Here is a 26,200-nt window from a genome sequence, read left to right as displayed (position 1 = left end):
ATGCCCACCAGACTATCCAAGTTAAATGGGGCCTAAGTGTCTCAGGCCCATTTGGGGTCAGCAATGGGGTCTGACAAGGGGGGGGATTTTGTCCCCAGTTCTTTTTAATCTATATATTGATAATCTGTCCAAGCAGTTGAACGCCTTTAATACTGGGTGCATGATTGGTAATACTTTAGTTAATCTTCAGCAGCTCCTTACTGTATATGGTGTGGAACATGACATCAAACACAATGCCAGTAAGAGTGCTATCCTGATCTGTAGAACCAAAGAGGACAAAAGTGTAAAATTCCCTGATTTCAAATGGTCTGATAATTACCTCGGTGTCTGTGATAAGGTAAAATATCGTGGACATTTTATTACAGAACAGATGACCGATGAAGATATTTATAAGCAATATCGTATGTATATGCACAAGCAAACATCCTCTCACGCAGGTTCAGTGTGTGTACAGATGGAATGAATTTGTCTCGGTTTAGAGCATATTGTATACCTCTACACTGCACACTTGGTCTAATTACAAAAAAGCAAGCTTATAGAAACTTCAAGGAGCTTATGATGCCATGAGAATATTACTGAAGAGATGGGGTAGTGCCAGTGAAATGTTTGTGGCGGGAGGAGTTAATACTTTCCGAGCTGTTGTAAGAAATCTTATGTATGAATTTATCTGCTGGGTTAATGACTCCAAAAATGAAATAATCATGGTTTTATCAAAACATAAAGTTTAGTTTTACGCGCTACCAGTCCCAGCTGTAGAGACTTTGGGACAGCTATCTACAAGTCATTCATAAGTCTATGTATTTTACTTGTGATTTTGAATGGATTTTAGTCTATTTAATGTTTTGTACTATCTGGACCTTGAGTGAAATAAAAGTTTGATTGATTAGTCTCGAGCAGTTTGAGACCACTTTAGGTCCTGGAAACTTAAATTAATGTGTAAAAAATTAAATAAATTTTTACCAACATATTGCTGTCATTGCCTTGGATTAAAAAAGTTTTTAATTCATCAGCTCATGGTGTGGTTGCATTTAAAAGGAGGTACAAAAACATTTCAAAGGAGGTCTGCTCACACACACTACCCTGAATAAGGTTAATCCCAACAATATGCTATTCAGAAATTTAAAGAGTGAGTTGAGTTTGAGACACATCCTCTGCAAATTCTCAGGTGCTTTACAAACCTTATTCAGTTTAAAGAACCACCATCCAGACATATCCAGTTCCCAAGACTTCTGAAAAATGCACTAAAACAATGTTTGTGTGTGCATACAACATGATCTTGGCACTCTAGATTGGAAAAACGTGGGATCACAATCGTTGAAATCTTTGAGAATTAAGTTCTTAAGAACCCCAATTAACACAAATGTGCCCTTGCTTGAACTCCATGTCTGTGCATCCCAGACAAGAGGGGCCTGGCTCAAAGTAGAGGTCACGCTACTTTAACCCCAAACAGGGATTTGGCCTCCCCACCTCCCAGTCAGCCACAGCCTTGTCATGAGGACTGCTCGGATACGACATGTTGAGTTTCATTGTTTGAACAAAAAGCCTCCGTTAAGCCCCAAGCCCATGTTTAACAGCTTTAAAGATTAAAAGAATGATTTAAGGCCCCCCCCCCCCTACTATTGTGAGCTGTTCATTGTATGTGAATGAAACACCACCTATACTAATAACAGGCATTTGGGCTAAATTAAAAAAAAAAAAAATTATATATATATATAAAAATTAGAGTCAGTCGTCTTATTTGAGACGGAAAGTCCAATTTATGACCACAGATGATTAGTTAATGTGCGATAGACAAATATACGAGCATGCCAATTATAATTACATTTGAACCCACATAATTATGTGCATCCATGCAAGAACATTTTGCATATCCAATCACAACTATTACACAGATTGAAGTATCACAGTTCAGACTTTATTGGCAATAGCTTGTGAAGTTCCAGTCTAAAACAACTTGTGAATTAAGTTCCTTTCTCATAGGTCCTCATTGCAACCACGTCATCCATGACACATTTCTGTTGAGACAATGTTGGAATATTAGAAATATTTCATTATAGTAATCAAACATCTAAACATTAGGAAAGCGTGTGAAACACCATCCAAAACAGTCTTACAAGCTTCATTTATTGCTCAATGCATTCTTTACTCACGGTGGTCATTTTTCCATCCTGAATCTCTCGTTCTAGGGTCGTTTTCTTTCCATCCCAAGTCTGTTGTTGCACAAGTTTGCCATTCTCGAGGGTGATGGTGGTCTGAAAGTCACGTGTGGCTGTCAGGAAGCTATGCACGCGAGTGTGTGTCAAGCGAGGCCGGCGCAATGTGAACTCACCTTGGTCGATCGGCCGTCTGCAGTCGTCTCGTCGAATTCTTCGCTCAGCTTGAATTCGATCACCGAGGTCTTGAACGTCGTTTCAGACTTTATTGAAATGAGCCCAGCATCGTCCACGCTGATCACCAGGTTCGGCTTGGCCATGTTGCCCATTTGCCGGGTGGCGAAGCCCACACCTGCAGCACAACGGAGGGTTAAACAAGACCAGCTCTACCTTCAGCGCATCATTAAGCATCATCCTCCATTCACACAAGTTACACAATTAATAAGCGACTCACCGATTGCTTTCATGTATTCATCAAAGTTCTCGCTGGCAGTCAGAGTCCAGGTCCCAACAAAGTGATCCATGATGCTGAAGAAGAGGAAACGTCGGGCTGCTGCAGGAACACGAGAGGAGCTGACAGATTGGCGCTCAGGGCCAATTTAATATGTATCGCCTGGTTGAACACGTGCTTAATTCAGGGCAAACCAATCAAGATCGGGCGAAAAGGAGGTGATTAGAGGGCGTGTCTTTTGAGTCTGATTGTTCATGTGATTGAAGCATGTGAGCTGAGCCGGAGTCTGCTGACTCCAGCTTTAGGTGAGGAAGTGGATTTGTTGTCCCGTGTCGCCACTGCAGAAGGAAAGATGGATTTATGAATCAAATAATCTATAGACAATTAAAATCGTATGATTTACTCAAATCGAGTGAGAAAAAGAATAAATAAATACATTCGAAAAATACAAAAATCAATTAATAATACAAAAACAGCAGCTAACTTTCTAGCCACTTAAGTAGTACGACATTTATATTACAACACAGATTTAATGTTGCATCCATATGTTGTTGTAATGTCTTCCCTCACAATTGCAACATAAATCACAATTGTAGATTTCTAGTCAAAACAAATCCGTCTGATTTTAAAAGTTGTATTGCATGTCCTGCTTTTTAGGAGCAATACAATACTTGAATGCGTTCACATTTGGCCATTAAAGCTGACCACATGAACAGCACCACTCCCTCTCCGTGGAGAATGTAGTACTGGTTTCGACCACTAGATGCCGCCTGTGAACAGCTAATAAAGTAGTTCTCGGAGGTTCTGTTCATAACTGAGCTTTTCAATCAGTTATCTGTGGAATTGTGTCTAAATGTCATGTACTGCCTCCCAGTGGGTTCAGTAATACATTACATTAGGCCTTATTAAGGCCTTTTAAAAAATACAACACAATATATTTAAAATACCAACAAGCCAGTGAGCTAAAGTTTTTTTTTAAAGAAACCAAAAACACAAAATTGATCAAGTTGATCTTCTCCTGCTGTTTGAGTAGCTATACGATCTATTTCAAATCTTTTGTATAGACATGAACAAATAGACATGTCAACAAATACAGACACCGCTACTGTATAATATTTTATTTAGTGATTATTTGATCAATTTAGTCTAAATCTTCTCTTAAAGCCAGTGCAATGCAAAATGTAGACTGTGAATGCAGACAGTTTGGTTAATCAAACAAAGAAAAACAGCCTGTAAATTTCCTAATTTGCAATATCTGTTGAGGTGTGAAGGGTGTTCATGAGCGCTGCTGGCGGATGTCTGAAGGAGATCAAAGGGAAAGAGTTCACAGGTAGACATGATTTGAGATGCTCAGAGCACATCTGATTCAGATCAGATGAGTGCCCTGTGACATATCTCTTCAGTGGATTACAATGGATTCAGCTGTTACGCCCTGCTTTGATTGCCTCCCATTGTGCCATTCCTTTACATTTCGGTCTTCGAGACATTATTTTGGAGTAAAGAAGGGCCTTATACAACCACTTGAAACTGATATGTCACTGCCTGCAACTTGTGAAATGGTTGTTAAAACATGGAATTATACAACAGAGAAAAGAAACAAGTTTTCCATGAATTCCTTAGATTCTTTTACTGCTTTTGCAAACTGTGCATTCTCTGTTTTAATACACTAGATCGCGGATAGGAACCTTTTTCTCCAGCATGCTATTCTGCTCTGAGATTAAACACTGTTACAACTTTTTTTTATTCTATGATAAGCCGGAAATAGTTCAAAGAGAAAGAGAAAAGCTCTTTCGGTTATATAAGTAGGCATAATAATAATAATGGAGCGGCTGAGAGTGAAATGTCCCCCGAGATTCCATTTTGATCTGGTTCACTCAAAGAAGAAGAAGTGTGTTTGCACCCCTAAAAGAGTTAGTACGGCACCAGGTTCTGCATGCCATCATAATTTAGTGCGAGTGTTTCTAGCTGTTGATGGGATATGCTAATTCTTATTAATATTAATAAAACTGTCCTAGAGCATGGGTATAACATACATGACAACCCCTTTGAGGTGGACTCGTCCTTTTATCACTGTGGATGCTTGATGTATAATGCAAAATCAGCCGTCAATATAAAACCAGAGAAACTGAAATCAATGCATGCCATATAGAAAGGCCATAATGAGACTGTCACATGGCTGCACTATTTGATTTCATGGTCCAAAAGCATTCATTAGTTATGAACCTGTTGACAGGCAGTCATGATGTGATGGTCAAAGAGGCCGAATGTGATATATTGAGGAATGTTGACTAGTTGTTGTTCTGCCACCAGGGGACTTTCCTGCGTACATACAGGTGCCGTCCAGCAGGCGCAGGGCCCATCTGAAGAACATGAACTCTTATTGGCATCCGCAGACAAGTCCTTCCCTCCTGGTTTTCATCAACACTTCAGCCCCTATTGATGGGAGAACAGTGGCCATGGACAAAAGCTGTATATACTGTACAAACACAGCTCTGAGCGGCAGCACACTGACTCATTCTTCAGTGTGTGTGAGAACGGAGGGGGACCCCTTTCAGCTCCTTTGTGTTGGTGTCTGTCAACAGTGTAGTTGGAGGCAGAGCCCATTGTGGCGGCCAGTGTTTCGTATTGACACAGGGCCTCGCTCAGCTTGTTCCCAGGGTCCAACCTGAGGACTCATGAATAATGGAGAGAGGATCCTCAGGGCCAAGGGGGAGTTCACAAGTCTGACCGGGCTCGTTATAAACTAATACAGCTTTATATGCCGGCAGGTAAAACCGCGGTGACGGCTGATCATGTTGATGTAAACTTTGCTGCAGCTCTCTGCAGCCAATGATCTGACACAGTGATATTCTGGAAGAGGATGCTTTATAAACTACACTCAATAAAAAGGACACATAATTATTTAATAACACCTATTTGCAGATAATATAAGACTTCCCTTCCAAGATAAAACTATCTTTTCTTTTCCAAGAAAGCCTTTACCCAATTTCCCCATGATCTATGAGAGCCTTTCAGCAGTGTCTTTCATGTCGGTCTGTAGTGGAGACATCATCTATTTACTTTTTTAACTCCACGGATAATTAAATCATTTTCAAGGAGACCTGCAGCTGGCTTGTCCCGGAAGCCCCAAAAAGTGTTGCATCAGATTTTAACAACAGAATTGCCCGTAAATAGTTAAAAGAGAAACAGCAAAGCTCTTTCGCTTATATAATAAGTAGGCATAATAATAATGGAGCGGTGAAATGTCCCCTTAAATTCCATTTCCATCCTGTTCAATCAAAGAATTCACAATGTCAATTAAAAGCCATACAGTAGGCTACATAACATTCACACTTTAAATGTAAAGTAAAAATGAATGACAGGAATATATATTCAAGTTTTTGATGACCAAGTGTGTGTGTGCGTCGGTTCAGGTCTGGTTCCCAGCAGGTCCCGACCATCTGCTGAGAGGCTCACACGACCTGAGCGATGTGCCCTCTTCTCTTTTCCTTTTTACACGGCTGCTGGATGAGGGGGAACCAGAGGCCGATGTTCTGCATCGCCAGGATGAAGAGAGGAGTGTGTGTGTGGCGGAGGTCAGAGAGGTTCCTCTTGCTTGTGTGCTTTGAGCTGTTTCATGCTTCCTGCTTTGATCTTCTCTCTCATCCCTTCATCCCACACGCTCCCTTTGCCTCAGGCTTCTGATTTGCAGCACACCGACGGTGGGGGTGGGGTTGGGGGGTGTGGGGGGGGGGGGGGACTGGCGCTCACAGAGACACTGCTTGTTCTGTCGTAACGGGGAGAGGGGCTGGGAGAGCAGAGCCCATGGGGAACAGCCACCGGGTGCAGAGGGCAGTGGGTGGAGGGTTCACCGGGAGCTGTAGTGATGCATACTGTACAGCCCTCTGCTCCTCTTTTATGCTCTCTTAGATCCTTCATCAGTGGGCTGGAATTCTTGTGTGAAAAACAACTGCAACAGTGCTTAGAGGGCGGCCTCCTGACCCCTTACTACATGGGAAAGTACACCCCTCAGCTGGTAGTCATATATAAACCACTTGGCTTGAGGCCTCTCATGTCTCTCTGCATCTCACATGGAACGATTATTTTCTATGGGTCAATAAAATATGCTTTCTGCTCAAGCTTTGTTGTGTGTTCAAAGTGTTGTTGTATTCGGGGCAAGAAGTAATAGTCTTGGGACAGCATGACATGTGAATATGTCAGAAAACATCATTTGTAACCCCGTACACACAGACACAGACACACACACACACACACACACACACACACACATGCACACACACACTCACACACGCACACACTGCCCCCCCCCCCCTCCCCCATACCCCACCTGCTGAGCTGAGACTGGGAAACAGAAAAGCAGAGGCATAGAGCAGCACCCCTAATTGAAGATTAATTGAAATGGGGGAGCACTTATTTTTATTTAGACATGTGGTACGTGTTAGGCTGTGACAATTAAGTCACCCATGTCAGCAGATGACTGCTCTTAATATTTCATGACACACTTCGAGGGAGGCGGGTTTTCGGGGGGCTTCGGCCATGCACCGCAAAAAACAAAAAAAACAAGACTTTCATCCCTTTCAAGATGATAACAATATAATACATATCTGTGACATTGCCCCGGTAATCTAGCAAGTGCCCTCTAACCTTTCCTGTCAATTCAAATCATCAAATGGACATATGACTGTGGACGAGAAAGCAGTCGATGCATGTAACAAGTGCAATAGGCCATTTTCAGGGTGCTGGGTCTTAAAAAATGAAACTCACTGATACAATTTAAAACGTGTTTCGAAAGAAAGTTTGCCAGAAGAATAGAGATGATACTTTTATTGTTGTCAGCATTTCAAAGATTTGAATGTAAGTCTGAAGACAACATTAAAAGCGACTTAATTACCATGGCATTATTAATTGATATGAACACATTTGAGAATTGAGAAAAAAAAGGGTGAAAATGACAAAAAGATTATGAACAAAGAAGGTAGATTATAGTTTAAAAAATAACGTATAGAAGCAGCGACGGAATTAACAGTAGGAGTTGGTGGGTTACAAACTGCATGTTTGTGTGAGTAGGAGAGTGGAATAGAAAGAGTAAAGGGGCTGTGCTAACAGGCTTTCTGCAGATCACTGGCAGTTTGACTGCAGTGGAGAGTAATGGGGCTGGCAGGGCGGAATCAATTACTGGCCACAACAGATTTTCCCACAGGTCGGAGCTTGGGAAAGCAGTACTTTACTGCAGCGCAGACAGCTGGCACAGAGCATCCACTGGGAAAGGAGCCGGCTTCACAAAAAGACAGCTTTTTTACTTGAGACACACCATAAATTGACTCTTTTCTGTTTCTCGGTTCTGTCTAAAAATATCAGTTATTATAGTCACTGCTGATCCGATTTCATTCCAAATTGCAAAATATAAAAACTGCACAAAAGCCCCCAAAAGAACCTCAGCCATAGGTGTACGAGGCAATGTAAAGTATTAACTCATACCATGATAGTTGACCCTTGAGAGCCAGGTCTCTCTTCTAAAACATGGTTGTCCTGTGGCAGTGACCAATCGTGTCCCGTGCACTCACACACAAAGCAGAGCAGCTTGACTCAACTAATAATAATAATAATTCATATGGCCGGTGCCAGTGAGGTTCCGATTGCGTGATGTAAACCTGGAGATACATTTCAATTAGAGGCCCAAACACCCCGCCCCCCACCTTGCCTCACACACACGCACACACACACAAACACACACACACACACACACACACACACACACACACACACACTCCATTGATATGCAAACAATGTTTTTCCTGTGGCAACACAATGTGTGGCCTTAAAACCAGCTCGCTCCGTGGCCCTTCTTTCTCTGTGAGGACATCACGTGCCGTCTCCTGTTGCTCTTATTTGGAAAGGCGGTCTTGTGATCTGCCTTCCTTCTATTGTGGACTTGCATAAGTTAACTGGTAATGGGCAGCATACTGGTAAACCGTATGAACAATATCATTGTGAAGGAGTGTGCGCTATTGTGGAAAAATAATAAATAATAAATAATAATGAAATACATTTTTATTTACGCAAAAGTGACTCTTGTCTTCCACATTTATTTCAAGCCAGAACATAACGTGGCCCATATCAGAGTTTTTTTCTAAACACTGTTCATGCCCTGTAATTGACGCTAAGCCCTGTAATTGGCCGCCTCCTGAGATCCTGGTGTCAGTGTTATGACCTGAGGAGCTGTCCTCCTCAGAAAAAAAGGCTCCTGCTAAACAAAGAAACAAGGAAGTCAACATATCCTCCCTGGCTTTACCTATCCAAAAGCACAGGGAGAATGGATGCCAACAAAGGCAGGAAAGTAAAGAATGAGAAGGCGGGTGCATTACAATCAAACAGTGGGAATGGGTCTCAGGTCTGGTCTGGTCCCTGCCCAATATAGCCGCCTGGGTGCTGACTGGAACCAGAGGGGACAGACAGGAAGCTGTGGCCCATAGGATAACATTGTTGTATGGAAGTTGTCTGGGAGACATTTCTCTCAGTCAGACAAACTATTTAGGACCAGCATGGGTGGCATTTTCTCTGCCTTAGATAACATAAATCTGAATATTAAATAATATAACATGTATACATGCAGCAGTTAATACCCTTTAGACCTATTTGAATAAAGCAAGGAGAATGCATGATCTCACACACACACACACGCACACAGAAATATCCCCCAGATGCCCCCCTCAATACACACACACATAAATGCAAACTTCACTGCAGCAGTTGTTGAGTGACAGGTATAAGATGTCAGGATGGTGTGCACACAGGATGCAGGCACGGCTGTGAGCGCCGCTGCTGCCGGCAGCCCCAACGGTTGACATAGTAAATCAATCCTGATGGGAGGGTTGGGTAGGGCGGAGGCGGAGGGGGGTCCAAAGGGACTGAGCCGGCCTCTGTCAGACACACTCAGCCACTCAGCCAGCCAGAGAGAGACTGTCGACGGGTGGGAGAACACTCGCCGGGAAGCGCTCACACGGAGATTGAGTTACCACGGAATTAGATCAGGGCTGTGGGAAACAGCACCTCCTAAACACACTCGCACACTCTCGGTCACACACACATAAACACATGCAGACACACCAGCACACACTCTTGTGGCAGCACTCTTGCACACAAAGAGTCACCAAGGGAAACCTGAGGGAAGATTGGGGAAGGCAGCTGGGCACACGCCAGTTTCAAACAAATACTTGCTTATACCTCTTAGCTTCCTGGCACCGGTTTGACTGGTTTCTTCAAATCGGTGCCGAGTTAGGCCCACGGTCAACACGCAGACTGGCATGTTCAAATTATTAAATGTAGAAGATTTATAGAAACATTCACAGATAAAGAAGCGCAAACCAAACACACTTGTTCACATCAAGGTGAGAAAATGTTGTGATTCCACAGTCGAAAAGTCAAGGAAAACTCATAATTATGTTTAATGGATCACAGGAATGTCAGGGCCAATGTGAAGGACCTTGACAGTCAGGTGTGAGGAGAGTGGTTAGTGTCTGCTTAATGGGGACCACATGAACCTGCCTGTCCGGTAGAGCTGGCCGGGTGTCGAGCCCTATTACCATAATCGCATAGTAAACAATACTGAAGTGATCCAAGAGCTGCCTATCAGTAGAGAGTCATGGGAAGGCCGTGTATGGTTTAGTCTGGGGTAGAGGGCTTGAACTTATACTGGCTGAGGATCTGCATACAAATCTCTCCCACAAGTAAAACATGTGTGAAGCGAAGAGAAATATACAATAAATGTTGTCCAGTTAGGGACTGCCTCGGGAGTTTTTCACCACAGGATTATGCACATAATAAGGTCTATAAATCAACCAAATGGGAGTATGGAAGTGAAGAAATGCATGAAATTGGTGAGGATAGGCATACTTTTGAGTGAAAGTGTCTGCTGACGGAGAGGGGAGGGCAGTGCTCGGGATAGTGCGAAGGCTCGTTCACTCAGAATGACTGAAGCTTGCACATTGTATCTGTCACCATCGAAACCCCTCTGACATTCTGGGAACAGCGTGTTGGCCTGCAGTTGCTCCCTGAAATCAAGCTTTCATCCGCACTTGTCTAGCTCCCAACGCATCAAGTTAACAACTGACCTGACGGACAGAGCAGAGAAACAGCTGCTGCTCTACAAGGTACTGGAATGGATGACAGCAGGGGGGTCACGTTCCCACTGATGGCCTTACCAGACCCGTCAGACTCAGGATGCAGGACCAGCTTCAAGTGCTGTCTTTTATCAGACCTGAAATTTGGCTGACACTTTGTATTTCATGTGTGTTATATGTCTACTCCTTGGATGGCAGTGTTATAGTAAAGTAGCAATACCATTCTATAAAAATACAAGTTTATTTTTGAATTAAAATATAAATATATTTGTATTGAGGCATATATGTTGTATCTCTTTCTTCATGATACATACTAGACAAAAAGCCAGAGGGGATCACAGTGGAACATAAACATTAAAAGCTCCCGTGTTAAACATAGTTTGACCTCTGACCCGAGTGTATTAGAGGGGTCAACATTTTCACACCTTCTGCAGACAAACCCTGCTCACCATCCAGAGTGAAGTACTCATGATTGCTGCGTATATACCTTTGTGTGTGTTTTTAATGTGGCTCACAAGCAAAACATTCATCTGAAGTTGCAGCTTGAGCTTATGAAAACACGTCTGTTTCTCTTTCCCACTACACAGCAGAGCGGGGTTTACTGTTTTCACCCACATTGGATGAATGATTCCCTGGGAAGGTCTGTCTGCGCCAGTCAGTTGACCTGTTTGCAGTGACTGGGGAGGAGGTGGAGGCGGAGGGGGTTTCCTAGGAGAGCCTGGCAACGGTGACCGACGAATGTTGGGCCTCCCGGCTGATCAATGCTGTTGTGGAACCTCACAGCTGACAGCAGACAATGAACAACACACTCTGCTAATAGGCCGTGTGTCCTCCACAACACCAAGGAAGAAGAGCGCTCCCACTATGATGGGGCCTGTTGCTCATGAACTGGGGTCTCAGCAGGGAGACTGTGGACCTGAGGCCAGTAGTGATTACTGGTCAGACCTCCGACTCAATACTCTCTGTTAAAAGACACTTATTAAAAATCATGCTTTAAATATAACAATTTAAATGATCTGAATGAGTTTGAGTACCACTATTATAGTTTTAATCTCAAACCTTTAGGCTTGTTCATTTTTTTTTTCTTCCTTTTTTTTTTTACTTTTCCGAAGCCTCAGTCATTGAAATGACAGCTCCATTTTAACAGGCTCAAATATGTCCACGTCCCGCCCACATCACCCTGGGGACCCCGCCCCCCTCTGCGCGGTGTGAAAATGATCAGAGAGGAGGGCCAGTCTGACGTTTAAACTGTTGCACAGACTGCCTGCTGTCAGAGCACCAGCGGAGCTTTCTCTTCAAGGAGTACTTTTGATTTGCATTCTCGGAAGCAAAATGAAGCGAAGCCACAATTACAGCTCATCGGAAAGCGACCTGGACGACAATGTTGAGGTGGAGAAGGATAGTGGTGACGAAAATGGGTATGTTCAATATTGTAATGATCATTATGTCATGTATTACGACAGATTTGGACGTATTATGCAACATTTCAGCTTGTGCATTTGTATTAGTTATCTTGCTAATGTTAATGCACTCAGAATAACTAAAGGTTTTCTTTGGATGAAACTATAATTATTGCTGTCTTACTTTGCAGTCCACTTGATTCTCACGGCTCGATGTCACCCTCCACAACAACCCAAGTTCAAGCCAGAAAGAGGCGCAGAGGGGTACGTGAACTCATCATCTGTGGTGCCAAGCTGCGCACTGCTGTTTGATAGATCCCACTGTTTTCCTCCCACCTAAAACATGCTAAATTGTTTCTTTTACCCATTGACAGATTATTGAGAAACGGAGACGTGACCGAATCAATAATAGTCTGTCAGAGTTGAGAAGATTGGTGCCAAGTGCTTTTGAGAAACAGGTAAAGGGCTCATGCTTTGCATCCTTTCCGCATGGACAGTCTCACATTTGATCATGCCTTTTCTACATGGACACTAGATGGGGAAAAATCAATAAAAAGTTAATTTTCACAGGGATCTGCTAAATTGGAAAAAGCTGAAATTTTGCAAATGACTGTGGACCATTTGAAGATGCTTCATGCATCTGGAGGCAAAGGTAACATATCATTTATTTGTCTTGAATAAATGGATGTATTCCGTCATTTGTGATTCCTTAATCCAAAATGCTACGAGTATGCTGTGAGTCACGTGTCTGACCACTCTGCTTTCTTCAGGTTACTTTGAGGCTCATGCTCTTGCTAAGGATTACCGCAGCCTGGGCTTCAGGGAGTGTCTGGCGGAGACGGCTCGCTACCTGAGCATCATAGAGGGTCGGGATGGTGCAGACCCCCTCCGTATACGTTTGGTGTCCCACCTCAGCAACTACGCCTCTCAGAGGGAGGTGCAGACTGGACTGGAACACTTAGCCTGGGGCTCTGCCTATGGGACTGGCCCTGCTCATCTCCCCCACCCCCTCCTCCTACAACACCACCAGGGCAGGACACCTGCATCCAGAAGCAAAAGTAGCACACCCTCCTCTTCCTCTTCTTCCTCTACATCTTCCTCCCCCTCCATTGAGGCATCTGGGACATCCCGACTCAGTGTCATGCCTCCCACAGAGACCCTCAGGGTGCCTCCCAACGGTTCGCTGGCCCTCAGTCTGTGTGTGCCACCATCCAAGCTTTCACCACCACTCCTGTCATCCCTCTCCTCGCTGTCGGCCTTCCCCCTCTCCTTCGGTGCTTTCCCTCTGGTGTCCCCGATGGCCCTCAGCACAGTAAGCCCCTCCTCCACCCTGTCAAAGCCTTACAGGCCGTGGGGCACAGAGATTGGGGCCTTCTGAAGCTAGAAACTAGACTGACGGCAACAGCTGAGCTGTGCCCAGCATCACAGACTCGGAAGGACAACCTGCCTCTGTTTTTATAGCAATAAAACCCAGAGGATAAAGCAAACTGATTTCCTTTTATACAAGTAAAGAAAAAGTGGGAGAGGTCTTTCTCAGTTTGTCATTACTCTAAAGAAAGGAATTCTGAATGATTTAATGTTATCCATTGACTAATTAGTTAACATGCACTGTCTCCAGGCTGAGGACTGATATGGGCCATGAATAGATTTACTCTACGCACAAGTATAGAGGTTATTTTTTGTCGTCCACACACTGAAACTTCTACATTTGTCGAGCATTGGATGTCTGTATTTAACATAACATAGAGTTCTTTAATTCGGTCTGCTTCTTTTAGTGGCATCACTAAAGGAACTCATAAAGTAAATAAACATATTACATTTGCCATTGTTGAAAAACTAACCACTTGAGAATAGGAAACTTGCATTATTGTATCTATTTGTAATATTTTTGTACCAATAAATTGAGTTAAAAATATAAAACATGGATTCAAACCAAAGTTTTTGTTTCTGTTGCATATGCTCCTTAACTCTCCAGATAGTTTGATTTGTATACTGAATAATATGTATTTTGCCATGTTGCTACATAGACCTTTGACTAACCTCCCTGCAAGTGATTAAGACCTTATCTTCCCAAATAACATATTCTGCAGGTGCATTTATGTTACAATACTGTGGAAGTTAATCATGAGATAATAAGGTCCCGGTTATTGACTGAAAGGCAATTCCTTTACTGCGTGCCAGGTAAGTAACCAAATCTGAGAGCATTGTTGCCCTTATGAATACCCAGGAAATCATTAAGAGCCAGAGGAAATCCTTTACAATGTTGCCCTGACCTCACCAGCTCGGGTTGGTCTGAAACGGAGACAATAGTGTGAACAGGATGGGAACTTTGGAGGAAGGCGGTTAAAAAGTAACAACAATACTCAAGACAGCTGGACCCATAAATCACTGTTCAGCTCCTCTGTGTTGTTTCTGGTACAATCTGAGTGACACAGATGTTTTAGGGGTTCACTGTTTTTTATCCATCCATGCAGCACCTCAGGCTTCCAGCAGGGGAAGTCTGTGATTTGTTCTCTGAGGGTTTAGGCCACATGCTATTAATAATATATTTAAAATAGTGTCTTCCTTCAAATAAGTCAATTTAAAGCACAATATACAAAAGTGTCTGTATTTCATGTTCTGAGCGCTGATGAATGACACAAACCGTGCTTCCTCTAAATGAGAGCGCTATTTTAAATCTAAATCATGCTTTTCATGAAAAGAAGAACACAAATTATCTTTATTAATGTAGAGTCAATCTGGGGTTTTGTTTTTCTGTTTTTTCAATATTTGCAATGCTTTGGAAGAAACATAAAAACAAAAACACAGAATCTACAATAATACAAATAATGTATGTTTCTTCACTATTTGCATTATAAACCTGCTTTTAGATCGGTATTATCGGCTGGGATATTAATATGGGCGTCTGCTTGGTTTCTTTGGCTTTAAGAAAACTTCCACTGCCACCTAGTGGAGGAACCTTGTCTTGCACGTGCCAGATGGAGGATCATGGATTCATCATCATATTAGTATTTATTATGTGTTAGTTTAAATGTCAAAGAATAAACCTGACCCTTTTTTGGAACTATAACAACAATTATTAATTAATCAATATTCAAGTGAAACATGAATGAAAAATCAACTAGGGGAAGATGGTTTATCTCAGGATGTGTAGAGAACTGGTTATTTTATTTATCAGTTTACATTTCCCCTCCTCTTTTAGCACAGAAAAGTATTGGATGTTGCATGCCATGTTCACAGAACCTCAAACCTTTATTCAGCAAAGCTTTCACAGAGAAACACAAGCAGCAGAGGATGCAGGCAGATATCAGTGGTACTGTATATTAAAAAGAGACTAGTTCAGTGGGCTGCATGTAAAGCATCCTGCATCCATTCTCCATCTAATCCCCTAAAGAGAGCAGAGGCTAATGATGCCTTGTGGTAATTACGCATTCACACACACCCACACAGACATACGTTATGGTCACACTGTCAATATCAAGGTGGGACCAACAGCACATCCCACTGTCCAAGACAATATGCATGGTACCAGTATGGTGTCATAACATTCAAGTGCTTACTGCCCAAATACCGTGTATGAAACAAAGCTTTAGAAGATGGATTCATTGAGAAATGCTGTTGTTAGGGTAAGTGGGAATATGCAAGTGTATAAACATTTGCTCCCATTGGGCAAAGACATTCCTAATAACAACAATGCACCTATCAAGTTCATTATTAAGCTCATTTCAGAGGAGGTGGACACTTTATGGATCTGTGGAGTTTGCCGTATTGTTAAGTTCCATGCGTGCGTGTTGAGAATGAGTGGGTGTGCGTGGGAGAGATACAGATGGGATACGTTGATACCTCGAGGAGTCTGTCATTCTTTACAAAGACACAGAAACATCATCATCATGACATCAGGAAACACTGCAAATGTCAGTCTACAGCCAACTCACAACACTGACGGCTTTCACAAGAAAATGGTTGTAGAGTCAAATTTCAAGAACTGAAACGTTAATCAATTACAAACTAAATGTTTGAAATTGTACGGCGCAGTACAATACAATCTTTGTATGTATGTCACCCACCATGATAGATAGAGAGATAGAGAGAAAGACAGATAGATAGATTTTAAGAAACAAGTATTTACAAAATAATAGCCATATTCTCACATGTTCTCTAAAATCAACAAATTAATTAAACTCTCAAGATGAGTGTTAATGATGTTTGTATCCACTGATAATACTGATAGTGGTGAGTACTGGTGGTGTGGTGTGTTGTGATGTGATGGTCTCCAGGGTTGGGTGTCTGTTGGGTGTCTGAGGAGGGTGAGGGCAGGGCGAGGAAGGGGGGTGGGACTGGATGGGGGGACGTTGATGGACCATGGAAGTCAGGACTTGTGCGAGGCTCATGCTGTCAGCTCTTCCCTCAGCTCTTTGTTCTTGCGCACCAAAGCTGCATGTATCTCCTGAAAACGAGAGAGAGAGAGAGAGAGAGGGGGGGGGGGGTAATCATCAGGTGGCACGTAAACGCGGTTATACCGTCTCATGGTAGATTAAAAAAAGAAAACACCAACTGAGATCTCTGCATTTCTCACCTTCTCCTGTAGACGCTCAATCATGGCGGCCAGATGGGCGTCACGGTTCTCCTTGATCTGATCCATCTTCATCTGGAGCTTCTCCTCGGCCATTTTGCTGAAGTTGCTGTTCTCTTCCATGGCCTTTAGCAACACTTCCCTCTCATGGTCTCGTTTTTCTGCCAGAGCCCTCAGCACCTGGGCCTCTTGATACTAAAGACACACATAAAAAAAAAAAATGTTAGAGCATCTGATGAATTTGGAATAGTTTAAAATACGATCCAACTCAAAGCTACAGGTAAAATGCTCACCTTCCTCCGGTCTTCAGCAGCCTCAAGTTTCTTCTCAATGTCCTCCAAGGAGATGTCCCTCTTTGGGGGTGAGGGGAGGTTGTGGGCCACATCTGACACTGGAGACGGGGGCTTGAGAATCACCTCAAAGGCCTGGCCAGAGCGTCGCTTGTTTATAGCTTTCACCTCCATGTCTGTAAATCAGACAATTGTGATGAGAATACCAGCAAAATCAATGTCCATCCAGTCCAACAATATGTCACTATTACTACCGTCTGTATTTACAGGGCAGACAAAACATCCATGGGGGGCAATTGGTTTGATCTAAAAGTAAAATCAATGTTTGCGCTGATCCATACCTTCAAACTCAGACACAAGCTTGTTGCGTGCCTCTGGGTAGAAGCAGGAGCAGATGAGGGAGAGGACGGACAGCTCCTTCATCTTCTCTTTATATGCTGTGGGAACATAAACACACCAGAGTGAACCTCCATGTTAATCATGAAAACAGTGAAATAGACATGCTAAGGTTTCCTTCCTTACCACAGAACACTGCAAAAACAATGTCACGAATTCATAAATATACTTCAGATGTTTCCAAATTAAGATGCAACAAATTAGATGACCGATAGATCTTACATTTATATAAGGGCCCTGCTCTTTAACAATTAATTGGATGAATTTCTATGATTCTTTTTTGGATCTTAAGACATGTGTGCCTTGCCTAGACTCAGAATAGACAGGCCAAAGACAGATTTTTAATTTCCTATTGTCTCAGCAAATTCTACGGTTATGCTCACAATAATATAGGAAGCATGTATATTCATTTGTCTAATAGATAAACCCACCGTATTGTCGAGTATTGCCGTCGTAGGTGTCAAATGCAGTTGATAAATGATCTTGCCTTTCATACTATCTTGGGTCAAATGTGCTATCACCAATTCCTCACTGTTTTTAATCTCATCTGCAAATGTTGCCACTTCTCTCCTGCATTAGTCCAAGTGCCCACATGGCTGTCGGGAGAGGACTACATATTGTGGGTGCTGCTAAGCCTTCTGCTGCAAAGGCCAGCGTGTGAAGCGGCCCTTTGCTGCAGGGCTGGCCTGCCTCCCACCTTGCTATACACCTGTCTCCTCCGCTACATCTCTGCGACCACATTGAAGGCAGTCTGCACACCCTGCTGTATTTTAGAGGGACCAAATGGGTTATTTATGTTTAGGCACCACTAATATTTTAGATAGAGGCTAAACAAACCCATGAAAACAAATATGCTAAAATGCATGGCCTACAACAATAACTGTCCATCAGAGGAGATGACTAATGCAGGCTAGTCTGTTCATATAAGATTCAGTGTGCTAACTCCTACGCCTAATTTGCATTTGTTTAAATGCCGAAGGTGTATTATTTTTATTTTTTTTGCCAAATAATTAGCAGCATTTCGATCACAGCGGGTGATGATGTATCATTAGCAAGGATGAAATAAGCAAAGTTAGAGACACGAATTAATGGAGAAACCCCAAATAAGTGATCCGATGAAACAATCGCGTTCAGGGGGCGTTTTAGGTGCATAAACACGTTTTAAAAATAACCGTAGCGTTTAATAATGCAAAGTAAAATGAAAGTCAGGCAGATGAAGCCCTCTCAGATTTGCTGTCGGCTAAATGGTCGGCAGCACAGCATCTTGGGTGGGGTCCGTCTGCATTATGCTGCATGTTGGGGCGGCTGTAGCAGGTGCGGCGTGGTAAATAAAACTGGCATGGGCCAATCCGTGTTATCTTATTAAATAAACGCGTACACAACATATGATCAAAGCAAATGACGACCAGTACTTTGACGTCGATGAGGACAATGAGACATGTCAGTAACCTGACGGAGCACGCTTGTTGGAAGCCCACATGAGCTCATTAACAGACTCTTTATCTTGAGACAATAGACTCGCAGTCGATAGAGAAATATCACGGGGATTACATTTATATTTTGAATCATTCATCAAAAGAGAACATTTCTGAGTGGAGATTTTACAGAAACACGAGCACCTAGACAATACCGGACCGACATGGGCTCTACATAGAAAGGATCCGTCACAAGTCCATCCATCCATCCATCCATGCATTGGTTTTATCGTGACCAATCTGAACACGCTTACCGATTGCTGTTTTGGCCATGGCTGATGTATTTCTCCGCAGAGGATGCTGTCGCTCTGTTCAGGTGAACTGTGATGCTGCTTAAGGCACTGAGTCAGCGAATAGACCGGGGTAGGATCGGACCGCAAACAGGAGGTGGGCACGCACGGGAGCGCGCAGGCAGACCCTCCTCTAGTCCTCTGACGCGCAGAGCGGTTTTCAGCATATAATGTGTGAACATTGACTTAAAGCAGGCGAGTCTTCAGACCTGCTACTTGCGACTTGTGTTTCATTGGATCCACATTTAAGAGAAAATAAGCTTCAATGTGTATTGTCATTCTAGGAATTCACGATTGATCTAGAATTTTTTTTTTAAAAACATGTCAATAATATTAGACTACTTTACTGTCTGCTGTGATTTGTGACTATTTCGCTATACTTATCACAAATAATAGAAATGCTATTAGTCAGACCGTTCAAAAAACGTTGACTCATCTCACATCAGTGTTGGCCTGCAGAGTGAGAGCCAGGAGCAAAGTCACAAATGTCATCCAAAATAGCTTGTGTCTCTCAATAGATATTTGTATGAATTCAGGTGCAGCCAGTGACACCAGTTGAATTTCACGACAGCTCTGCTGTTTGTTATTAAAACTACACATAACCTGGCTGATCTGAAGACAGGAGGCAAATGTTATTGAGTGGGCGTACGTTTAGGAGAAGGAATTATATCTGTGTCAGCCAAAATAATAGAAATCCATAGAGATCGTCTTCACTGCTATATTCAAAAAGTCAATGGTAAGGAAGTTACACACCTCCTGCTTTACACAAAGTGCTTCCTGCACTGAGAATAAGCTGTTGGATGTTGTGAACCTGTGCTACTCATGAGTCAGAACATAAACCTGAGAATGTATTAGTGTTAAGACATTACACCGAAGAGCTTTTTCACTTGTTAACTGCTTGACACTGAAGAAAAAGAAAAGATGGGAGCAGGACTATGGTAGCACAGCCGTTATATTTTAATGTCAATTTACTTTGTATAGCCCAAAATCACAAATTTGCATCAGAGGGATTTACAATCTGTTTACATAAAACATATTCTGTCCCAGGACCCTCGCATCAGCAAATATATATATGGCAAATGCAGAAATTAGAGGGACCCATGCAGAGCTTCAGGGTGCGAAAACAAATCTTCACGATTGCGCTTGCATGCGAAGATAAACCCAATAGTGACAGCTCTCAGAGGGCAAAGCCTATACCATACACAAATAGGATGTATTAGTGCCAAAAGGATAAATACAAGTACATCAATAACAAATCCAGTGACTAATAGAGGTATTACAGTTATGGCTGTTGATCAGTATAAAGAATGTATACACTTGCTTGCATAACAATGTAATAACTGTTGCACTTAGCTACGATCTGCTCATTTTCTTCAATTGCTCTTTAATGTAGTAGCCAACCAGTATCTGAGGTCGTTGTTGGTAAGTGTGAAGAACGTCTTGAGAGTTGTTCAGCTGATCCCCGTTCAGGCGATCCAGTAATGTCACACAAACCACAGCCGCTTTAACAATAAATACATGTTAGACACTTAAAGACCACTCTGTTTCTAGACACTGGAAAATTCCTCATATCATGCTGATATTGTATTTTCTTACCTCGCAGACCACTCAGCTTGCACATGGCAGCAAAGACGGATGACTCCATTTCAATATTGCAGACTCCTGCTTCACTGGCTTTATTGAGATAATCTTGTTTATCCTTTTCGGTGTAGGAGCAGAAGGCTCCATCCAAACGGGCTTGGCCTGATGGGTGATTGACACGACAGACAGAGAAGATAGCAAGAGATGAACATTTACTAAAATACTGTATAAAAGGATGAAAAATGTGATTCACACATCAATGCATCAGAGAGCATACCTTCATAGAAATCCAGTGTACACATGGTGTTGCCTATGACTGTCTCAAACTGGTTTAGCTTCTTGCTGCACTGTAACAGCTCCTCAGCCAGGCTTGGGTCAAGATCAGTATTGCGCACCACCGTCTTCCCAAGGATCACCTGCTCAAACTTGGGCAGGAAGGTGGCATCCATTGACTGCTTGGTGACAACAACCGTGCCCGGCTGAAGCCCTGAACAACAGAAATGACAAGTGAGATGAACAAATTCTAGTCTAGAAAGTTTCAATTAAGAATTTGAAACATTGGACTCATACAGCCTATATTAAAGTAAAATAAGGACCATGTTCATTTTCAAATCAAAACCATCCAAAGAAATTCTTAAACTTTCTATTTTAAATAATTTCAGTTAACATATGTTTCAATTACAAAATAGTCATAATTGCTACAACGGCCCCTTTCCCAAATTCTACCACCTTAATTGCTCCGACCACATAAATAATCAAACTCGGCCTTCATTTTGATCTATACTACACACCGGTAAAGTGTCGTGACTGCGTCTTGCACTGTTGCCATTGATGCTATTGCGTTGGCAACACAGACAGACACAAACCACTCCTGGGGTAATTACCGCCAGGATAACATTTTGCCATGATGACACACGCATTCATATAGACAAACAAAGTGAAAACAATAGCTGCCACACATTGTCAGGGCATCCTTAGAACTGGAGAAATACCCTCACGGGCAAATAGCAGCAATACACACAAAGTCATATTGGATGACACTGCTAAGGGACTTTGGTCTCTCTCTTGTGGTTAAAAAACAAAGAAAAGGTGACAATACCAAGAAGTCAAATGTCATTTACTGTATGACCACACTAACCCATCTCATGGCAAGGACATCGGACCACACAGGGAGTCGAGGTCAAGTAATTTCCGTTTACAGAAGTTTGTGTTTGTTTGTAGAATCACAAGGAAACTAGCATCCTTGCTAACGCAACACATGCATAATCAGATGTCACTCAGGAAACCAAGATATATTTCAAGAATAATAAGCTTACCTATTCCACCAGATGTTCCAATTCGAACAATTGTAACATCTGTGCAATGAGCGTGATGGAGGAGCTTTATAAGCTCATGCAACATTATGGCAATAGATGGGATTCCCATTCCATGCTGTAAGATAAATCACAGACCATGAACATTGATGTAGATTTTAAATTAAATTACACTAGGCACACCAATTAATATGATTACTAAAGTGTGTATGTAATAATAGGTCTTACATACACTGACAGAGAGCACAGGGCCAACTTTGTACATAGCATAGCGGTCCGTTCCAGCACAGATGTTTGGGTACTCAGATTTGGGGTCTTCCATACGGAGCTCAGCAGCAATGTACTCGGTGAAGGATTTCATTCTCCAAGGACTGCCCCCGACACACACAAACTGAAAGCAAGCACGCACGTGCACAGACACACACAAATATATATATTTCATATTATTTTTATAGTATTCTTAACTTATAGAAATATAGATTTCTTTAGGTCATGAAAATGATTACTTTGACATCACCAAACATAGCTGGTAGGTTGTGAGTCCCGGTTCCTAAACCAAAGTGGTAGAGGATGTCATCTTTCATTTCTTCCAGGTGTGGGTTGTGCACAAAAACAGGGCTTAGGGGGATAACAGATGTTATAGGTTTAGTTGTAGCCATCAGACGGAATTGCAATTTATTTAATTGCACTTCATTCATGAAGTGGCTGATCAAATCTGAAATGTTGGCACCTCCATAGGTCAAATCAACCAAATTCTTTGTGTTATCTAGCCATGCAAATGCTTCTGGTTTTAAAGGATATGAATCAGGTTTATTGGTGTGTATGCACATATAAGAAATTGGACTCAAGTTGTTGCTCTCAATGCACACAAACAGGACAAAATGGAGGGATCTGTCTGTACTTTTAGAACTAGGGTTACAATGTCGTAACCTGCGGCTCTGCAACAAGAGTCTGCCCTCTACTGAATTCTATGAGAATAGGGGGTGGAGCCTGATTAATGTACAGCCTGCAAATACATCACATTGACCCAACGACACTGATTAGTCCCTGCTGCCCAGAAATAGGGGGCCCGTAGCCAACCCAAGTAGTACGCAACTGAACCGGGTAAAGCTGCAGTCCAAATCTCCATCGATCAATTATCCTCCGCTTATCTGGTCCCATGACCACTCCACGGGCAAAGAGCTGGTCAACTGTTCCACTGCCAGGATGGAATTCACATTGTTCCTCTTGGGTCTTATATCGGAGCCTCCTTCTCAGCACAGTCACGTCGGCACGTCCTGATTGGCCAGCTATGCTTATGCAAAGTTTCAGTGGGGAAAAACATGACCTTGATTGGAGGAGAGTATCCCATAGAGTGAAGTAGAGGGCGGAGCCTGTGTGAAGTGGTTGTTTTGGTGTTCTGTTCAGACACCACCCTCATTGGACTCATCTCTGGTAAGGATGAGTCCACCTACAGGTGGGAGACTGACCATCTGGTGAACTGGTGCGGACATAGCAAAAAAAAATACCACCTTAATAAGGAATTTAACTAGGTTATGATTGGTGTGTAACAGTAAACAGAGAGTATTTATAGTATGATACATCGTTTTAAAATATGAACATTTACAAACAAATATTGTAAACAAACAAGAAGAGTATGTTAAAACAAGTATATTGTTAAAGAGAACAGAGAAAAGATGTGCAAGGTGGAGCCCAGGAGGCGGAGGGACTCCACAGCGTCAACGAGGCAGACACACATCACAGAAGGTGATGGGTGGGGCAGGAAGTCCACAACCACCTCCACTGTCTTTAGAGCCTTGAGCTCTAAGCTGTTAAGTCCGCACCAGTTCACCAGATGGTCAGTCTCCCACCTGTAGGCGGACTCATCCCCACCAGAGATGAGTCCAATGAGGGTGGGGTCTTCCTCAAACTTCAGAAGCTTGACGGACTGGTGACTGGAGGTGCAGCTGTTGGTGTACAGGTAGAAGAGCAGAGAGGAAAGAGCGCAGCCTTGGGGGGGGAATCGGGGCTGATCGTCCAAGATCACGAGACATGTTTCCCCAGGTTGACATGCTGTTTTCTGTCAGAAAAGAAGTCTGTGATCCACTTGAAACAGGGAGTCGGGCATGTGTAGCTGGGCGAGCTTGTGCTGCTGCAGAGAAGGGATGATGGTATTGAAGGTAGAGCTGAAGTCTACAAACAGAATGGGGGGAGGGGTGGGGTGCAGCACTGGGCCCCTGCTGAGCTGGGGGAGGGGGTCCTGGTGGTTTAGAGCTGGTGGATGGGGTCATGGGGTGATGGGGGATGGGGTTGGGACTGTCCCATTGTCTTTCAAAGCGACAATAGAACGTGTCCAACTCGTTTGCCAGGTGGAGGTCGTTCATGGAGTGTGGCGCTTTCGGCTTGTAGTTGACAATCAATCCGAGACCTCTCCGGACAGAAGCAGAGTCACTTGCTGAAAGATGGTGTTGCAGATTCTCAGAGTACATTAACAGTTAACCAGGGTTTGTCGTTGTTTTAACTCACCCTGGTGCTTGTTAGAACACACCTGTCTTCACAAAAACTGATGTATGATTACTCATCCAGACTGTTGGTAGAAGTCCTGAAAACATCCCAGTCTGAACACCCCAAATTATCCTCCCTAGCTTCAATGGTCCACTGCTTGGATTTGATTTCCCGACAACAGGACTACAGATCTTTAATTTCTGCCTCTCTGCAGAAATCAGATGTGTGTCATCAGATCAGTGTCCCAGTGCAACACAAGAAATGGCCCCCCTTGTTGTGGTATGACAGTGATCTAAATTGTTCTCCTCTCTGGTTGAGCATTTAATGAACTGTATTTGGGGAGTTCTTGGCTGAGGTTTCAATACAATAACTAAGGAGTACGGGTTGATCCGCTCCCCCACACAGTATCTGGTCGGCAAACGTTCCTGCACCTTGGCCTGCGGTGGAACGTAAAACACCGACCAGTATGAATGAAGCGAACTCAAGGGTTTACAATTCATGATGAAAGTTTCCAGATCAGGAGAACAGTGCTGGAAAAACACAGTTTTGTCGTTACCCTAGCCACTGTTGGCATAACAACTGATTCCTCCACCCTTTCTGCACATATATACACACACACACACGTGTGTATATATATATATATATATATATATATATATATATATATATATATATATATATATATACATATATATACACACACACACACATATATATATATACACATACACATATATATATATATATACATACATACATACATACATACATATATATATATATACACATACACATGCACATATATACATTTACATATACATACATACATACATACACACACACACATATAAATATATATGTATATATTCTGCTATCGTTTACATTACTTTGTTGTCAGATAATAGCCTACTCATCTAACGTTAACCCTTTAAAAAGGGAAAGTAACATTATCTGCCTTTTCGAAGTCGGGGTTAATTAAGTGTTTCACCTGCTGCATGATTCGGTCCACCTCTCGTCCTCTGGAGTCATTTTCCTGAAAGAGAGCCGCGTACGTTCAAACTTACTCAGGGCCCGAGAACACAACCTCACAAACACAACCCTCAACCTCAAGTGTGGCGAGGAACAGTCTACACTTTAACACAATAAGATACATTTGATCGTAGTTTACGTAGTTGGATTGTTAACCGGGCATTGCGGCACACGGCACTTTGTCGCTCACATCCGGGCAAGAGAGAAAGTCGGCTCCATCTTCCCCTTCGGGATAACGAAACCGACACATCCAGAGCGCTACAACGAAACACCGGGTACACGGTCGGTTACCTTTGCTGGGTTGCGGTTCGACTGCCGGCTCCTCCGTTGCTGACAAATTAATTTCGCCCGAAACAATTGGTCGACAGCGGAACTTGAGTCTCCAGCCTGCAATGACGTAACTCCGATTACGTCACGAGCGTCCTACCCTAGCCCATTCATTAGAAGTGGAGCACTGTGGTCAAGTACAAAAGTGTGGAAGAACAGACGTGCGGTGACTAAATGCACTCGTGTCCGCACAGACAGACACATTCTCCGTTTGATTATATGTAGGTGGCAGTGGTGATAGCCTCCACACTCCTCAAACCCACCATTAGTGCTTCTGGAGTGCAGAGGTTGTGAACTATAGGTGAAGTCAAGTACTTT

General features: G+C 42.9%; 4 protein-coding genes across 5 annotated transcripts; 1 reads left to right on the top strand and 3 right to left on the bottom strand.

Moving 5' to 3' along the window:
- Positions 1-1,900: 1,900 nt before the first annotated feature.
- On the bottom strand, positions 1,901-2,715 carry fabp4b (fatty acid binding protein 4b). The gene is made up of 4 exons (XM_034553526.1): positions 2,608-2,715; positions 2,330-2,505; positions 2,151-2,252; positions 1,901-2,015 (listed from the first exon to the last, which is right to left on the bottom strand). Exons 1-4 carry the CDS (start codon positions 2,675-2,677, stop codon positions 1,962-1,964), a joined length of 402 nt encoding a protein of 133 aa, XP_034409417.1. The 5' UTR covers positions 2,678-2,715; the 3' UTR covers positions 1,901-1,961.
- A 9,248-nt stretch (positions 2,716-11,963) lies between these two features.
- On the top strand, positions 11,964-14,032 carry LOC117745375 (hairy/enhancer-of-split related with YRPW motif protein 1-like). The gene is made up of 5 exons (XM_034553659.1): positions 11,964-12,142; positions 12,316-12,388; positions 12,499-12,582; positions 12,695-12,776; positions 12,895-14,032. The coding sequence occupies exons 1-5, from the start codon at positions 12,057-12,059 to the stop codon at positions 13,500-13,502; spliced, it is 933 nt and encodes a 310-aa protein (XP_034409550.1). The 5' UTR covers positions 11,964-12,056; the 3' UTR covers positions 13,503-14,032.
- Positions 14,033-16,301: 2,269 nt separating this feature from the next.
- Positions 16,302-19,131, bottom strand: stmn2a (stathmin 2a). Its single transcript, XM_034553629.1, has 5 exons — positions 19,113-19,131; positions 17,329-17,424; positions 16,991-17,163; positions 16,701-16,892; positions 16,302-16,571 (listed from the first exon to the last, which is right to left on the bottom strand). The coding sequence occupies exons 1-5, from the start codon at positions 19,129-19,131 to the stop codon at positions 16,512-16,514; spliced, it is 540 nt and encodes a 179-aa protein (XP_034409520.1). The 3' UTR covers positions 16,302-16,511.
- A 951-nt stretch (positions 19,132-20,082) lies between these two features.
- Positions 20,083-25,963, bottom strand: upp1 (uridine phosphorylase 1). 2 transcript variants are annotated; one of them, XM_034554323.1, is made up of 8 exons: positions 25,847-25,963; positions 25,515-25,559; positions 22,549-22,660; positions 22,275-22,433; positions 22,046-22,160; positions 21,007-21,216; positions 20,745-20,891; positions 20,083-20,650 (listed from the first exon to the last, which is right to left on the bottom strand). In XM_034554323.1, the coding sequence occupies exons 2-8, from the start codon at positions 25,553-25,555 to the stop codon at positions 20,502-20,504; spliced, it is 933 nt and encodes a 310-aa protein (XP_034410214.1). In that variant the 5' UTR covers positions 25,556-25,559; positions 25,847-25,963; the 3' UTR covers positions 20,083-20,501. The 2 variants fall into 2 exon arrangements, with proteins under 2 accessions (XP_034410214.1, XP_034410215.1); XM_034554324.1 differs by lacking the exon at positions 22,549-22,660 and having other exon boundaries at positions 25,847-25,957.
- Between the last annotated feature and the right edge of the window lie 237 nt (positions 25,964-26,200).

The sequence above is a fragment of the Cyclopterus lumpus genome, chromosome 16, assembly GCF_009769545.1.
Source record: "Cyclopterus lumpus isolate fCycLum1 chromosome 16, fCycLum1.pri, whole genome shotgun sequence".
NCBI lineage: Eukaryota > Metazoa > Chordata > Actinopteri > Perciformes > Cyclopteridae > Cyclopterus > Cyclopterus lumpus.
Note: the sequence above shows the minus strand (reverse complement) of the source record. Positions and strands in the feature narration are given on the sequence as shown.